The 17292-nt window shown below is 38.3% G+C and overlaps 1 protein-coding gene across 1 annotated transcript in view; it reads left to right on the forward strand.

Annotated features, from left to right (window-relative positions):
• Positions 1-16715, forward strand: part of LOC110109329 (probable magnesium transporter NIPA6) — a 45295-nt gene extending 28580 nt beyond the window's left edge. Inside the window, exon 4 of the mRNA XM_028694651.1 lies at positions 16152-16715. Within this exon, the coding sequence (XP_028550484.1) occupies positions 16152-16282 (131 nt within the window). The 3' untranslated portion in view covers positions 16283-16715. The remainder of the gene's footprint in view (positions 1-16151) is intronic.
• Positions 16716-17292: the final 577 nt, after the last annotated feature.

Genomic DNA, 17292 nt, shown 5'->3' on the forward strand with positions numbered 1-17292 from the left:
AGTGTGAAGGAGAGAGTGTTTGAAGGAGAGTTCCTATCATTGGAGCGTGAAGGATTCACTTGGTACTCAAAGGTAAGGATCTCAACTTTATGAATTGTGATTTCTTCACTCTTTTCTCTTATCCTTTTAGATTTCTTTTGAGAAGATCTTTCAAGAAGATCTGGTTCTTTGCCGATATTTGAAGAGTGTAAAAGGACGAAATGTTCTCTGCCTATACTTGGAGAGTGTGAGCAGCAGGAGGTACTCTGCCTACACTTGGAGGGTATAAAAGGACGGAAGGTTCTCTGCCTTCACTTGGAGAGTGTGAACAGCGGGAGATTCTCTACCTACACTTGGAGGGTATAAAAGGACGACAGTTCTATGCCGCACCGGGTAATGGTGGAAGAGAATTTTGTGAAGGCTTCTCCGTCTTGCTGTGGGGGCAAAAGGAGAGACACTATTGGTATTAGTGCAATACTCGGAGGGTGCCTCCGGGGAGTGGATGTAGGTCGTATTTGACCGAACCACTATAAATCGCTATTATTATCAATGTATCATTTGTTTAAGTGTCATTTGTGTTATTGTATTTTTATTTTGTGTTTTTTTTTTACCAAGTGTCCTCTACTTGTTTTGGAAACTTTTGTTTGCATCAATGTGTCTGGCAGACCTGAAGTTAATAATACCTGTATTATCTTATCTGCTTCTTCTCAAAATTCTGATAGAAATCCTGTTTCAGAAGTTTAAGAGGTCTGTAATGAAAAAACTGAGGTGGTTTCTGCTATATGTTTAGCAAATAATAAAATCTTCTTTCTGAATCTACTGAAGATTTAGTTTTTGAGAATCCTGCTGTTACTCCTGTTATAAATATTGATCATACCATGATGGGGACATCAGATCATGGAAAGTATATCAGAGATGTGACCGACGATCTGCGGCCACGATCACACCGATCTATTTTTGATTCATTATTTGTATTTGTTTTATTTATTTGCATTATGTATTTGTTTTAGTTGCATTTTTTATTTTTACCCTTAAGGGTTTGGTCATATGGAAGCCCTAGGGGCAACATTGTTTTTTAGTTCCCTTTCATTGTATGAGGCTATTTATAAGCCCGTTATATCTCTTTTCAAGTTAATGAAGAATTATAATGAAGATTTCTACAACGTTGTATTTTTGTGAGAGTTTGAGAGCTTTGGAGAGAAATCCCTTGGAGAGGGAAATGGATCACACACCAACCTTGGAAGCTTCCGGGTTCATGGCTATTTTCTTCCCTATCTTTTCTTCTTCTTCCCTTCCCCTCCCTTCCACCATACGGCGAAGGCCTTGCTCCTAAAGCCGCCGACTACCTCCAAGCACCCTCATCGCCAGCCAACTCTAAGCCCACATCCCTAACTCTCGGCCAACCACTACACCCCACCACCTCTCCTACTCGGCTATCCCCACCTCCACACCATCACATCTCCAATCCCTAACCTAGCCTAGCCGCTGGCCAAAGGCCTTCCCTCCTTGCTGCCCACATTCAAAATCCCCTCATTACTACTTTCCTTTTTCCTCCCAACCCATTTGGAAAGTCTTAAAATTCAAATTTTTAATCAATTTGAAATTTGAATTATTTCCTAAAATTGAACTCTATTTTAGAAAAATTTCCTAAATCAAATCCAAATCAATTTTGAATTGGATTGGAATTAAATCCTTCTCCTTAATTTGGGATTCCCAATTAAGCAAGTAATCAATCTCCATCCATAAACCCCATCCCCTTTTTCATGCCCCCCCCCGTCCCCATTATTTAATTTCTTTCCAAAATAAAGCCTCTCCCATGGGAAAGAATTCAAACCCTTTCCTCTCTCTCTTACCCGCCCCCTCACTCTCTCCCTAATCCTCCATTAAATCCTTCCAAATTTAGAGTATTAATTAGGTAAACGATTACCTAATTTTCCTCCATCCTCCACCTTTTAAAATCTGAACCATATTTCCCCACCTCCCTCTCTAACCTTGCCGGCCTTTCCCTAACTCCAACTCTACCAAAATCGGAACCTAAACTCTCCCAAGCCTCCTGCCTTGGCTGACCACCCTCCCATCCCTTCTTTTACTTGGATTCCTTGGAGAAACTTCTTTCTCTCAAGAAGAATCTTCAAGGACAGCAAAGGGCATCTTCCACAATACTTCAACGCCACGCATCATATGCATGGCGAATCCTGAACTCGACTCCAGCTTCATCTACAACGAACAAGTCTTCGTCGACATCCTCTGATCACCTTTCTTCGACATCAATTTGGAGGTAGATAATTCCGTCGAGGAATATTTGAAGCGTATCATATTCACTCTTTCAGAAGCCATCGAAGAACAGCTTTCCACCATTAAATGGTTAATCACCACCAGGCCAAGACAAGGGTGAACTCTTTCCCCCTCTTTAATTTCCTTATTATTCTCCTTAGATTGTGGTTGTGTATCAAGCATAAGGAATCGTGCAAAGCTCTTTGCCAAAGCTTAGTAAACGTAGGGAATAAGTGTTGGACATCTATGCATTTAATCTCATTGTTAATCTAGGGATGTTATTGGAAATCCTCTATATTTTCTTATGTTGAGTTTTATAATTGTTTTATGATCCTAACTATTATTGTGTGACTTGGCCTTATTTTCCATTTTTGTTAAATGGCTAACATTTAATTATTATTGCTCTTATTTGAAAGCATGCAAATTCTTATATCAATCATTTAAAGCATTCATAATTCTACATCATCTGGTATGAGAGCATGGTTGTATTTAGGTGCCTATTAGGAGCTCCGTAGAACTACCACTGATTGATTTGATACCTTAGATCAAGGTAGGAACAACCATATTCCTTACAATCCATTTAGACCTCCTTCCATGTACGGGGATGACACTTTTCCGGATGAGGGACCACCTCACGCCCCTTATCGAGCTACCTTCTATGGACATGATCATAACCTTGACCCGAATGTTCCACTAATGAAAAATATCAAGGTTGATGCCCCAACCTTTGATGGTACCCTCGATCCTCAGCTCTTTCTCGATTTGATTAACTGTATGGATAGTTCCTTTAAGTGGTACAACATCTCTGAGGCAAGAAAATTTAGATCGCAACAAACCGGTCAAGGATTCGATCGTATCTTTTGATGATTATCTGATTCGATGCAAAGGGGAGACCTCCATTACCCCCATACAAATTATGTTCATGTTTTGTGCCAGATTGCCTGAGGATCTTCGCAACGAACTGTTTTCCCGGAATGTTACTACCCTTGAAAATGCCTATAGCTTAGTGTTAGACATGGAGGAAACCAGTTCCCAACACCCTAGTCGACACCACGACTCTAGGCCTTCCTACATACCTTCCAGTAGTTCCACTCCTCACACCTCCACTGCCCGTCCGACCACAGGAGCAGTACCTGACCATCCTCTTGTCCTCCCACAACCCATCATAATTTTAGAAGTAAGCCTCCCACTCCGGATACCCCTCAATCCAACCCCGTGACAAAGTGATTTAGATGCCAGGGGTATGGGCATATCGCTTCTCAGTGCTCCAGTCCCTATAAAGTTACAATTATCGAGGAGATCACTGAAGAAGAATTCGAGCCCTAGGTCGATCAGATTCACCAAGTGGAAGATGAGGGTGATTTCTTTGAGAAGGATTATGACACTGCTGTCCTCCATTGCATTCCGAAAGTTAACACCTCTCCCATATGCGTGGTGAGATGTGTGTTGTCTCACTCTGCTGCCAAGATTACTGGCATAGGACTACGATCTTTTACACCTATAGTAAAATCAGTGACAAGAACTTTAAGGTCATCATATATAGTGGAAGCTGCATCAATGTTGTCTCCTCCAGTATGGTGTCTAAGCAGCGTCTGTCTGTCGATTCTCACCCCAACCCCTATAAGGTAGCATGGGTCAACTCCACTGCCTTGGAGGTGAAGGAATGAAGCTTCATACCTATCTCCTTCGTTGACTATAAGGAGAATGTTTGGTGTGATGTGTTGATTATGGATGTTTGACAAATCTTTTTAGGTTGTCCCTAGATTTTTGAGAACGATGTATACATCTATGGGCGTTCGAACATCCGCGTGTTCGAACATGCAGGCAAAAGATCAAGCTTTTGCCGTCACAGTCTCGGGTTAAGGATGATCCCAAATCCAACCCTGTTAAATCCAAGAAAGGATTGAACCTGGTAACCGCCAATGTTCTTGATTTTGAGTTAGCTTAAGGCGCACCCATATAAGCCTTAGTCGGTCGTGAGACTTCCACTGAGTCTAACAAGCCAATCCCTCATGAGGCCAAGCCATACTTAGTCAGTTTGCTAATGTCTTTTCTGATGATCTTCCTGATCAATTACCTCCGCGTAGAGATATCCAACATACTATAGGTTTTGTCTGTGGAGCCTCCCTTCATAACTTGCCAAACTATCACATGAACCCCACAGAACATGCTGAACCCAAGAAGCAAGTGGTTGAGTTATTATAACGAGGCTTTATCAAATAAAGTCTTAGTCCCTGCACTGTACCTGCTCTTCTTACACATAAGAAGGATGGATCCTGACGAAGTGTATTAATAACCGTACTATCAATAAGATCACTGTCAAATATTATTTTCCTATCTCAAGGTTAGACGATATGCTTGATATGATGACGGGAGCCACTGTATTTTTTAAGATTGATCTCAAGAGTGGATACCACCAGATCTATATCTGATCCGGTGATGAGTGGAAAACTACCTTCAAGACCAAGGATGGTTTATATGAGTGGTTAATCATGCCATTCGGATTGAATAATGTCCAGAGTTCTTTCATGAGAATCGTGACCCAAGTGCTGTGCCCTTTTATGAGAAAGTTTATCATTGTCTACTTTGACAACATTCTTATTTATAGCCAATTGGTGAGTCAGCACTTAGACCATTTAAGGCAAGTTTGCGAGATCTTATGGAAGAAAAACTTTATGCCAATCCCAAGAAATGCACCTTCCTTGTTGACCGTGTTATCTTTCTGAGCTTTATTATTTCAGCTCAAGGGGTCTCTACAAACCTAAAGAAGGTGAATGCCATTGTAGAATGGTCGATTCCTCAGAACATCCGGGAAGTCCGCAGCTTCCACAGACTAGCCACCTTCTATATGAGATTTATTCGAAACTTTAACACCATTGTATCCTCTATCACTGACTGTCTCATAAAAGGTGATTTCCACTGAACCCCGGCTGCCACCAAAGCCTTTGAAGAGATTAAGAAAAGAATGGTGGAAGTCTTCGTTATGAGACTTTTTTGATTTCTCCAAAGTCTTCGAAATGACCTGCGACGCTTCGGGGGTTGGAATTGGAGTCCTATCTCAGGAAGGTCATGCTGTTGCTTATTTTAGTGAAAAGCTAAATGACATCCGGTAGCATTATTACACATAAGGCAAAGAGTTCTATGTGGTGATCCAATATCTTCGTTTTTGGCGACATTACTTGCTCCTGCAAGAGTTTGTTATCTTTTCGGATCATGAGGCTATACGTTATATCAACTCCCAAAAGAAGTTGAACGCACGTCATGGTCGATGGGTTGAATTCCTTCAGGAATATACTTATACCCTTAGGTACAAGGCGGGAGTTGAAAATAAAACTGTCGATGCTCTCAGTCGTCATTTGATGACCACCACTGAGATGAAAGCTGAAGTCGTGGGATTTGAACAAATCAAAAAGGACGTTTTGGAATGCCCCGACTTTAAGGAGACTTATTCTCTTTTGGCCATTGGCAGCACACGCCTTGTGAATGATTTTCTTCTGGAGGATGGTTATCTCTTCAAAGTTTAGAAGCTTTGCATCACTAGCACGTTCCATAGGGAATTTCTAGTTTGAGAACTCCACGCCCTAGGCCTTGCTGGGCACTTTGGCCCGGATAAGACGATAGAAGCCGTGGAGTACCTTTTCTTTTGGCCTAGTCTGAAGAAGGATGTTGGTAAAATGTTCAGCATGCGCCACACTTGCCAACGTGCCAAGCAATCCAAACAAAACACTGGTCTCTACGCCCCTCTACCTGTTCCCAGCTGTCATTGGCAAGATGTTAGCATCGATTTTATCTTAGGCTTGGCCAAAACTGTCCGTTGGAATGACACCATTTGTGTTGTGGTTGATCGATTTTCCAAAATGACCAATTTCCTACCCTGCTTCAAGACATCTAACGCCTCCCATATTGCCAAACTTTACTTCAATGAGGTCATCAGATTACATGGTTTACCCAAAACCATTGTATCTGACAGAGATGTCAAGTTCACCACTTATTTTTGGAAAACTCTATGGATGAAAATTGACACTAAATTGTAATTCTCCACAGCCTTTCATCTTCAAACTGATGGCCAAATCGAGGTGGTCAATAGGAGCTTAGGCAATCTGTTAAGATCCATGATAGTTGAACATATTAAGGATTGGGATTCCATACTACCCACAACTGAGTTCACCTATTATAATTCTGTGAAACGTACCACTGGCTTAAGCCCTACTGAAATTGTTTATGAGTTCAAGCCTAGACAGCCTCTAAATTTCATACCCATGTGTTCTAAGTATAGGATTTTTGAGTATGTATCCTCATTTGCATTACATATGCATGAACTTCATAAAGAAATTGCACGCTAGATCGAAAAGAGAAATAATGATTATAAACTTTATGCTGGCCTTAAGCGAAAATTTAAAACTTTCGAGGTTGGCGATTCAGTGATGGTGCGGATTCATCCGGAACGGTTCCCGCAAGGAACGATTAAAAAGTTACACGCTAAGAGTGGAGGGGCCATTCAAAATAATTAAGAAAATCAATGGTAATGCTTATGTAGTGGATATGCCTGCAGAATTCATCAATCCCTCTTTTAATATAGAAGATCTAGTAGCATATAAAGGCCCAAAATTTAACCCACCAAATTCACTTCAAAAGCAGCCTTGTGTGACCCCACCCTGTGAGAACCCAAACCTATCTCCACTTTCAAACATTCCCAAAATACCTATGGCAGAGAAGGTTGGCATGATTCTGAGTGATGATATCATTTTCACAAGAGGTGGACGAAGAAGCTATTTGATCTGGTGGAGAGGTAAGCCTGAGTCAGAGAATACTTGGTTGGATCGCGAGGAGTTACAACAGATTGACCCCGACGCATTGGAGATTTATGAGAGCACTCAGGACGCTTACTTGATGGAGTCGAGCTTTTTCCTACCCTGGGGAATGATGGGGACATCAGATAATGGAAAGTATATCAGAGACGTGGCCGACGATCTACGTCCACGATCGCACCGATTTATTTTCGACCCATTATTTGTATTTGTTTTATTTATTTGCATTATGTATTTGTTTTAGTTGCATTTTCCATTTTTACCCTTAAGGGTTTGGTCATATGTAAAGCCCTAGGGGCAACGTTGTCTTTAAGTTCCTTTTCATTGTATGAGGCTATTTATAAACCCCATATGTCTCTTTTCAAGTTAATGAAGAATTATAATGAAAATTTTGCAATTTTGTGTGTTTGTGAGAGTTTGAGAGCTTTGGAGAGAAATCCCTAAGAGAGGGAAACGGATCACCCACCAACCTTGGAAGCTTCCGGGTTCGTGGCTATTTTCTTCCATATCTTTTCTTCTTCTTCCCTTCCCCTCCCACCGTACGGCCAAGGCCTTGCTCCTAAAGCCACCGACCACCTCCAAGCACCCTCACCGCCGGCCAATCCTAAGCCCACATCCCTAACTCTCGGCCAACCACTACACCCCACCACCTCTCCTACTCGGCTATCCCCACCTCCACATCACCACATCTCCAAACCCTAACCTAGCCTAGCCGCCACCAAAGGCCTTCCCTCCTTGCTGCCCACATTCAAAATCCCCTCATTACTAGTTTCGTTTTCCCTTCCAACCCATTTGGATAGTCTTAAAATTCAAATTTTAAATCATTTGAAATATGAACTATTTCCTAAAATAGAACTATATTTTAGAAAAGTTTCCTAAATCAAATCCAAATCAATTTTGAATTGGATTAAAATTAAATCCTTCTCCTTAATTTTGGATTCCCAATTAAGCTAGTAATCAATCCCCGTCCATAAACCCCATCGCCCACTTCATGCCTCCCCCCTCCTTGTCCCCACTCTTTAATTGCTTTCCAAAATAAAGCCTCTCCCATGGGAAAGATTTCAAACCCTTTCATATGTAAAGCCCTAGGGGCAACGCTGTCTTTAAGTTCCTTTTCATTGTATGAGACTATTTATAAACCCCTTATGTCTCTTTTCATGTTAATGAAGAATTATAATGAAAATTTCTGCAATTTTATATTTTTGTGAGAGTTTCAGAGCTTTGGAGAGAAATCCCTAAGAGAGGGAAACGGATCACCCACCAACCTTGGAAGCTTTCGGGTTCTTGGTTATTTTCTTCCATATCTTTTCTTCTTCTTCCCTTCCCCTCCCACCGTACGGCCAAGGCCTTGCTCCTAAAGCCTCCGGCCACCTCCAAACACCCTCACCGCCGACCAACCCTAAGCCCATATCCCTAACTCTCGGCCAACCACTACACCCCACCACCTCTCCTACTCGGCTATCCCCACCTCCACATCTCCAAACCCTAACCTAGCCTAGCCGCCGGCCAAAGGCCTTCCCTCCTTGCCCCCCACATTCAAAATCCCCTCATTACTAGTTTCCATTTCCCTTCCAACCCATTTGTATAGTCTTAAAATTCAAATTTTAAATCATTTGAAATATGAACTATTTCCTAAAATAGAACTATATTTTAGGAAAGTTTCTTAAATCAAATCCAAAACAATTTTGAATTGGATTAAAATTAAATCCTCCTCCTTAATTTTGGATTCCCAATTAAGCAAGTAATCTATCCCCGTCCATAAACCCCATCCCCCTCTTCATGCCTCCCCCCTCCTTGTCCCCACTCTTTAATTGCTTTCCAAAATAAAGCCTCTGCCATGGAAAAGATTTCAAACCCTTTCCTCTCTCTCTCACCTCCTCTGCTTCCAAAGTGTTTGGCCAAGTTCCCTTAAGCCCCCCCCCCCCACACACACACACACTCTCTCCTCAATCCTCCATTAAATCCTTCCAAATTTAGAGTATTAATTAATTAGGGAAACAATTACCTAATTTCCCTTTAAAATCTGAACCATATTTCCCCACCTCCCTCTCTAACCTAGCCGGTCTTTCCCTAACCTCAACTCCACCAAAATCTAAACTTGAACTCTCCCAAGCCTCCTACCTTGGCCGACCACTCTCCCGTCCCTTCTTCTACTTGGATTCCTTGGAGAAACTTCTTTCTCTCAAGAAGAATCCTCAAGGACAGCAAAGGGCGTCTTCCACAATACTTCAACGCTACGTATCCTATGCATGGCCGATCTTGTACTTGACTCCGACTTCATCTACAACGGACAAGTCTTCGTCGACATCCTCCGATCACCTTTCTTCGACGTCAGTCCGAAGGTAGATAATTCCGTCAAGGAATACTTGCAGTGTATCATATTAACTCTTTCAGAAGCCATCAAAGAATAGCTTTCCACTGTTTAGTAGCAAATCACCGCCACGCCAAGACAAGGGTGAACTCTTCCCCCTCTTTAATTTCCTTTTTATTCTCCTTCGATTGTGGTTGTATATCAAGCATAAGGAATTGTGCAAAGCTCTCTGCCAAAGCTTAGTAAATGTAGGGAATGAGTATTGGACTTCTATGCATTTAATCTCGTTGTTAATCTTGGGATGTTATTGGAAATCCTCTATATTTGCTTATGTTGAGTTTTATAATTTTTTTGTGATCCTAACTATTATTTGTGTGACTTGGCCTAAACTAAGGCACTCCTTCCTTATTTTCCATTTTCATTAAGTGGCTAACGTTTAATTATGATTGATCTTATTTGAAAGCGTGCAAATTCTTATATCCATCATTTAAAGTATTCATAGTTCTACATCATACCACTTCTTTTTGTTTTGCAAATAAATCAAATAATGATATGGTCTTTGAATTTCAAGTCAACCCGGTTCAAGCTAAATCAATAGTTAACTCGATTTACTTGATCTCGTATTCTATTTTGTACTAGAACTCGCTTTATATAGGCGACCATGATAAAAAAACTCATCTCATTAATCAAGTAATCTATCAATTAGCCCTATCTTCTATGCTGTAAAAATTAATATAATTGGAAATAAAATTATCTCTTTAAAGATTGCTATTGATGTTAAGATTATTAATATTATAAGTACTTAGGCTCCTCAAGAAAGTTTGTATGTGTTCAAAATTAAAATTTTGGAATGAATTAGAAAATTAATACAAAAGACACATCTTGAAGAGAGTTTTTATTGGAGGATATTTAATTGGATATGTTAGTAGAGTGGTATAAGTTTTTAAAAACATTCATGGTCGCTATAAGTTTGGAGCTATTATTAAAGTTTGTAGGACAATATAAAATTTTGCTCTAGCTTATGCTTTTATAATTGTTAATATCTTATTTAAGAAAAAGAGTACTTATCACTTATAGGAATAGATATAATAAAATTTAGATTGATTATTTTTTTATAAGAACAATTGATCGTTTTGATTGGAAAGGGTGTAAAATTATTTCGAGTAAAAGTTTATGTATCTATCATCGATTATTAATTTTGGATTTTAAAATGGAGCGAAATATGAAAAATAAAGTAAACTACTATCCTGGGATTAGATGAGAGTTTTTAAAAAATACGAATAAAAATATTTTTGAGATTAAGATTCAAGATCTTAAGATTTTGATTGTGCATGAGGAAGCTAATATTATGTAAATAATATTGCAAATGAGATGCTTGGAGTATTAAAAGAAAAAATACGTAATAATAAAAATAGTTGGCTGTAGAATGAAAATGTGTTGGAAAAGATAAAAAATTAAAAGCTTTGTTATAAAAAAATATTTAGATGTAAAAACTTGAAAAATTAGAAAAAATATAATGGTGCTCATAAGGAATCTAAGAAATCAATATATAATACAATGAATTTAGCTTTTAATGATTTATATAATATATTATATATTAAGGAGGACAAAAGATGTATATATAAGCTTGATAAATAAAGAGATATGAGAAGTTAGAATTTAGTTTATGTGAAGTGCATTTAAGGATGGAGATCCAAAAGTACTTTTATTTGAAGAGGATATTCAATAAAAGTGGATAAGATATTTCGATATATTTTTCAATAAAGATTTTGAGAATACGATTAGCTTTAACAATCTTAGTAGATTAAATTAAAATAGAGATTTTTTGTTTTTATCATCGTATTAGTAAAATTGAAGTTAGAAAGGCTTTTAAGAAAATGTAGTGAAAAGTTATTGGACCTAATGATATTCTTATAGAGGTGTGGAAATGCTTGGAGATGAAAGAATTTTTTAGCTTACAAAACTTTTTAAAATTATTTTGAAGATTAAAAAGATGCAATTTAGTTGAGAAAGAGCGAGTTGATTCCTATTTTTATTAATAAAGCTGATGCACAAGAGCGTGTTTGAATTATAGAGAAATTAAGTTAATTTGTTATACATTAAAATTATGTGAGAGAGTTATTGAGCATAGATATGACATGATACTAATATTTCTCAAAATCAATTTTGATTCTTGCCGGGTAGTTATGTTGTTGAAACTATACATATATTGAGAGGTTTGATGGAGAAGTATAGAGAGAATAAGGAGGTCATAAATATTATATTTATTGATTTAGAGAAAGCATATAATAAAGTTCAATAGAAGTGCTTAGGAAGTTCCATAAAAGAAATGAGTTAATAATGCTTATATTCAAGTCATTAAGGATATGCATGCAAAAGCTGTTACTTGTATGCAAACACGTGGTTTGACCAAATATTTTTCTATTTCAGTTGTATTACATCAAGGATTAGCTTTAAGCTCGTATTTTTTTGCTTTAGTCATGGATGTTTGTGCTAGACATTTATAAGAGCATATATTTTGATGTATAATTTTTTGCTGATGATATTGTTCTTGTTTATAAGACTAGAGCGGGAGTTGAAGGAAAATTTGAATTATGAAGGTCAACTTTAGAGTCTAAATATTTTTGTTTGAGTACATCTAAAATTGAATACATGGAGTGTAATTTTAGTAGTAATAGATTTAGTTGGGGGATTGTGACTTTGGGCGATTAAGTCATTAGCAAGAGTACATATTTAAGATATATTGGGTATAGTTCAAAGTGATGGTGAAATAGATGCGGAGATGGTTGAAGTGGAGGAATGCATCGAGCTTGTAGTGTGATAGAAAAGTATAATTTAAATTTAAGGGAAAATCCTATATGATATTTGTAGACTTATAATGTTTTATGATACAGAAGGTTTTCCTTTAAAAGAGAAGCATAAAATTAAGTGTTGCAAAGATGAGGATGCTCAAGTTGATGTTTGGCTTCATTGTTAGAGACAAAATGCAAAATCACTATGTACGTGAAAAGCTTGGAGTAGCTCCAATGGTAAATAAGATTAGAGAGTGTTGCCTTTAGATGCTTTAGACACATAAATGGTCGACCTTCTGATAAGATAGGTAGATATTGACCTAAAAAAGACTTAGCTAGAAAATATTAGAAATGATTTTTTTTATTAAATTTAAATGAGAATTTGACTCTTATGGATTTATGGATCCGACCCCACATGGTGCGATAAAGGCTTGATGACGTTGTTGTGCAGTTGTGTATGAGGTCAATTATTTAACACTCAAGCTCCAATGTAAATCTATATAGAGGGTAAAGAGTTGAATTAGCTTGCTCAGTTTATCTCTTTAGATGTAATTTTTTGTATTCTAGCCCAATTTATTGGACTCTTAGAACTTGTTACTCAAACGTCTCTCTCTCCCTATTTTTTTATTCCCTTTTTCACTTAATATTCTCAATATAGTTGTGTGTGATTCACAGACATTTTTTTATTCAACACCTTTTATGCTAGATGCTGATAGGAAATACTTGAAATCAAGTAATTCATAGCCAAAACTGAAGCGGAACCAGGGAAAAAACTGTTGTCTCCAGTAGTGGACAGCAGTTTTACACAGGAAAATAGTGAGGAAATGCGAGAAAACTGAGATCCAATGCAAGCAAAGGCTAGTATTTTATTAGTAGACGAATAAAATTGCAAAGATACAATTTTTTCTTCGATTCGAGAGGAAGAACGTACTCTCCAAAGTCTCCGGCGAAGCCAAGAGCCCAAAACAAAACCTAGATCTCAAAAAGAAAACTCAAATTCAAGATGATCCCAATTTCCCCCCAATCTCCTAATTAAACCAAAATAATCATAAAGGACAATAATGGATTTCCTAAAACAGCCCCCTATTCAAATTCTCCCTCCCAAATCAAAATTAATCCCACGTGGGGTCCACAGGAAGCTCCGCCTCTTGCTGCCGTTTCCGCCCAGTCCGTCGCGCGTAGTAGTGGACCGGTCTCTGTTGGACCGGTCCAACCGGCCCATCATGGGCCGGTCTAACATTACTCCCCTCCCAAAAACTCACCTTGTCCTCAAGGTGAAAATTGGGGAATTGTTGCTTCACAATTTCATAAGGCTCCCAAGTAGCTTCGTAATCAGGAAGATTCTTCCATTTAATCAACACCTCCTTGTTTCCTTTTTTATCAATCCTCACTCCTTGCAACTCCATAGGTTCCATGATCACCTCTAACTCCTCTGTCAAAGATGCTGGTAACTCCACACTAGCTACCTGTTCCCCTAGTGCTCTCCTCAGCTGTGACACATGGAACACTGGGTGTATGGTAGCATAAGAGGGCAACTTCAGACGATACGCCACTGCTCCGATCTTGTCCAACACTTCGTAGGGGCCAAAATATCTTGGCGCCAATTTCTCATTCCTTCTTTTCGCGACTGTCCTTTGCCTGTAGGGTCGTAGTTTTAGGAATACCTTCTCTCCCACTTTAAACTGCATGTCTCTCCTGTGTGAATCTGCCTGCTTCTTCATGATCTGTTGAGCCCTCATCAGATGCTTCTTTAATTCTTCCAGCACCTTGTCCCTTTCCTCCATGTACTGCTCAACTGTCGAGACCGGTGTACTTCCTTTCCTGTAGTGCACTAAGTGTGGGGGATCCCTTCCATACAGCACTCTAAATGGGGTCATCTGAGAGGCAGAATGGTACGACGTATTGTACCAATATTCAGCCCAAGGTAGCCAGTTTGCCCACATCCACGGTGTTTCTGAAGCAAAACACCTCAAGTAAGTTTCTAGACTTCGGTTCACCACCTCCGTTTGTCCATCGGTTTGTGGATGGTAGGCGGTGCTTCTCTTCAGAATCGTGCCTTGCATCCTGAACAGCTCTCTCCAAAACTGGCTGAGGAACACTTTGTCTCGATCAGACACAATAGATTCGGGAACCCCATGCAGTCTGACCACCTCCCTGATAAATGCCGCAGCCACCGACACCGCCGTGTAAGGATGTCGTAAGAGAATGAAGTGTGCATACTTGCTGAGCCTGTCCACCACAAATACTTGAAATCAAGTAATTCCTAGCCAAAACTGAAGTGGAACCAGGGAAAAAACTGCTGTCTCCAGTAGTGGACAGCAGTTTTACACAGGAAAACAGTGAGGAAACACGAGAAAACTGAGATCCAATGCAAGCAAAGGCTAGTATTTTATTAGTAGACGAATAAAATTGCAAAAATACAATTTGTTCTTCGATTCGAGAGGAAGAACGTACTCTCCAAAGTCTCCGGCGAAACCAAGAGCCCAAAACAAAACCTAGATCTCAAAAAGAAAACTCAAATTCAAGATGATCCCAATTTCCCTCCCAATCTACTAATTAAACCAAAATAATCATAAAGGACAATAATGGATTTCCTAAAACAGCCCCCCTCATTCAAATTCTCCCTCCCAAATCAAAATTAATCCCACGTGGGGTCCACAGGAAGCTCCGCCTCTTGCTGCCGTTTCCGCCCAGTCCGTCGCGCGTAGTAGTGGACCGGTCTCTGTTGGATCGGTCCAACCGGCCCATCCTGGGCCGGTCTAACAGATGCTTATAAATATCATTCAGAAATTCATAAATAGCAGTTTCTTTAAATTTTGCTTTTTATGTATGACTGGGTGATAAACATTTTGTAATCCAGGATCTAAATATGATTTTGATAATAAATTATTTATGGACCTTTTTGTCACTGAGATATCCTAAAGTTTGATGTATTTGTAGTATTTTTTTTAAAGAAAATAAGAAAAGAATAGATTTAAAAATATTTAGTACGCATTTGTATTTTATTTTTAAAAATTAATTAAGTTTTTTTTAAATGCTTAAAGTAAGTTTCATGTGTTCTGAATTTTTGAAACAGTTTTTTTTTTTTTCAAACTCACATCTCTACTCCCTCCGTTTTGCATTCTTTTGAAACATGTTTGTGAGCGCTCTCGAACGATGTTGATGAGAGCTCTTCCTAATAAGAATGACACCAATGAAAGCTGTCCTTCACTAGGCAAAAGTCGGAGACTAGTGGCTGAAATTGTATGGCTTCTTTTGCTGAGGTATCCTTCACTTGTTAACCAATTTATTCCTAGTGCCAGCTGTTGACTACGACATCATTTTCTCCTAAATTATTAGGATATTAGTTATGATCTCCACATCATCTTCAACATCATAGCCCTTGAACAAGGGGTGGTTGGCGGATAGTTAGTTTTATAGAGAAGGATTTCGAGCAGGAGTTGAAGGGCCTAAGAAAGGGAAATCACAAGAGTGGGAGTCGACAAGGAGATAAAAGCCAAATTATTGGTATGGAAAGTTTGAGAGAATTAAATTTTTTTAAAAAAAGTAAATAAAATAAAAAATATATTTTTATTTAAAATTAGAACAAAAACAAAATTAAAATAAAAAACAAAAGTGATGTCAAACAGATCTTTTGTGAATATTAAAGTATCAAGCCATGCATTTCGTGGCGTCCATGATGCAATAATTGTTAACTATTATTTTGTACCTTGAGCTTCCTACTTCACCTAGCAGGAAATTTTTGGTTTTTTAATAGTTTATTATATAAACAGAAGAACCTATACATAACGTTTATTAGTTTTTACATGCTAAATCAAAATTCACATCTGAAGATTTCTTTCCCTACATCACTTAAATATAAGTTGATGTCACTGAAATGTTTAGTTCTCTTCTCATTTCAGACCTTTTAGAAAAATTTAATGGCTTAAATTATGGCTGTCTTTCTGCGTAAGTTCCTTGTACTTGACAGTTTTGAAGAATTTGCAGATCTATATATGCCGCTCCCACCTAAGATATCTTGGCACGTTCAAGGAAATGGCGAGTTTGGGAAGCACAAGAATGATGATTTGCTAGCTGCAGATTTCATCACCTTAGTTCGGCAGGATTACTTCACTTAGGAACCTATTTTATCATGCAAGCCAAAGTTTCACTTCAACAACCTCCAGTTGCTGTCAGTTGCGCGTGCAAAGGCTATAATTTAGTAGTGAGAGCAGACCTTCAAAGAAATCATTAATTCGCAGCATTTTTATTTTACTTACCCTCTTTTGTAAATGTCCAAAAGGTATATCGTTTGATGAGTTCATGTTCTCATCTTTGCGTTCACTTCTGATCATTTTTTTAGTATAAAATCTTAGCTGGAAGTCTTCTTCTGCTTTTGTATGGTTAACAGTGCAGATTAAGATCTGGTTATGTTTAGTTTGTGTAACCTAATCTTTTTCATTAGAAGAATGATACTGATGTAGCCAAGTGTCTTGGTTTTCTTAATGGAAACATTTAGTGTACAGTATAATTCTTGCCGCTATTTATGGGAGTTTAATTTTTTTCTTTTGACATCTTAATGTTGTTTAATGTGTTTCAGCAGCAATTGTATAAAATGGTCAATTATGTATGATGACATCAGAGGGTTTATGATTTGTTCTATTATTCAAAATTAGTTTCAGATTGTATCGGAGAAATTCTTCATAAGCTCATTTTTTTTCTCTTTTTGCATTTCTGCTCGCTATGAGACCAATTCTAAACAGAATTGGACCATTCCAACACAATATAACTAGATATTCCATATCATTATAGCATTGTGCTAATGAAGTTGTGGGTTTCAAAAATTCGGCCCCAGCTTTTCTCTTTGGGGGAAGTTTTAACGAAATAAGTTCCATGATAAATTTTGGGAAGACAGATGGGTTTGTAGATAAGACACTACATAGAGATTTCGCCCTCATTTTGCGAAGACTTTATGATCTGAGTTCTAGTTTCCTATAGGCGCAAGCCCCTATAGTTAATTTCCCCTCTTGATAACAAGAGAAAACTTTTGATGAAGGCTAGTCATCAATCAAATACATAAAGATACGTGTTATCTGGCATATAATAGCAGCATAGGTTGAAATTTGAAGGATTAATATTTAAAATTAGA

This window comes from Dendrobium catenatum, unplaced genomic scaffold (genome assembly GCF_001605985.2).
Source record: "Dendrobium catenatum unplaced genomic scaffold, ASM160598v2 fragScaff_scaffold_536, whole genome shotgun sequence".
Classification (NCBI taxonomy): Eukaryota; Viridiplantae; Streptophyta; class Magnoliopsida; order Asparagales; family Orchidaceae; genus Dendrobium; species Dendrobium catenatum.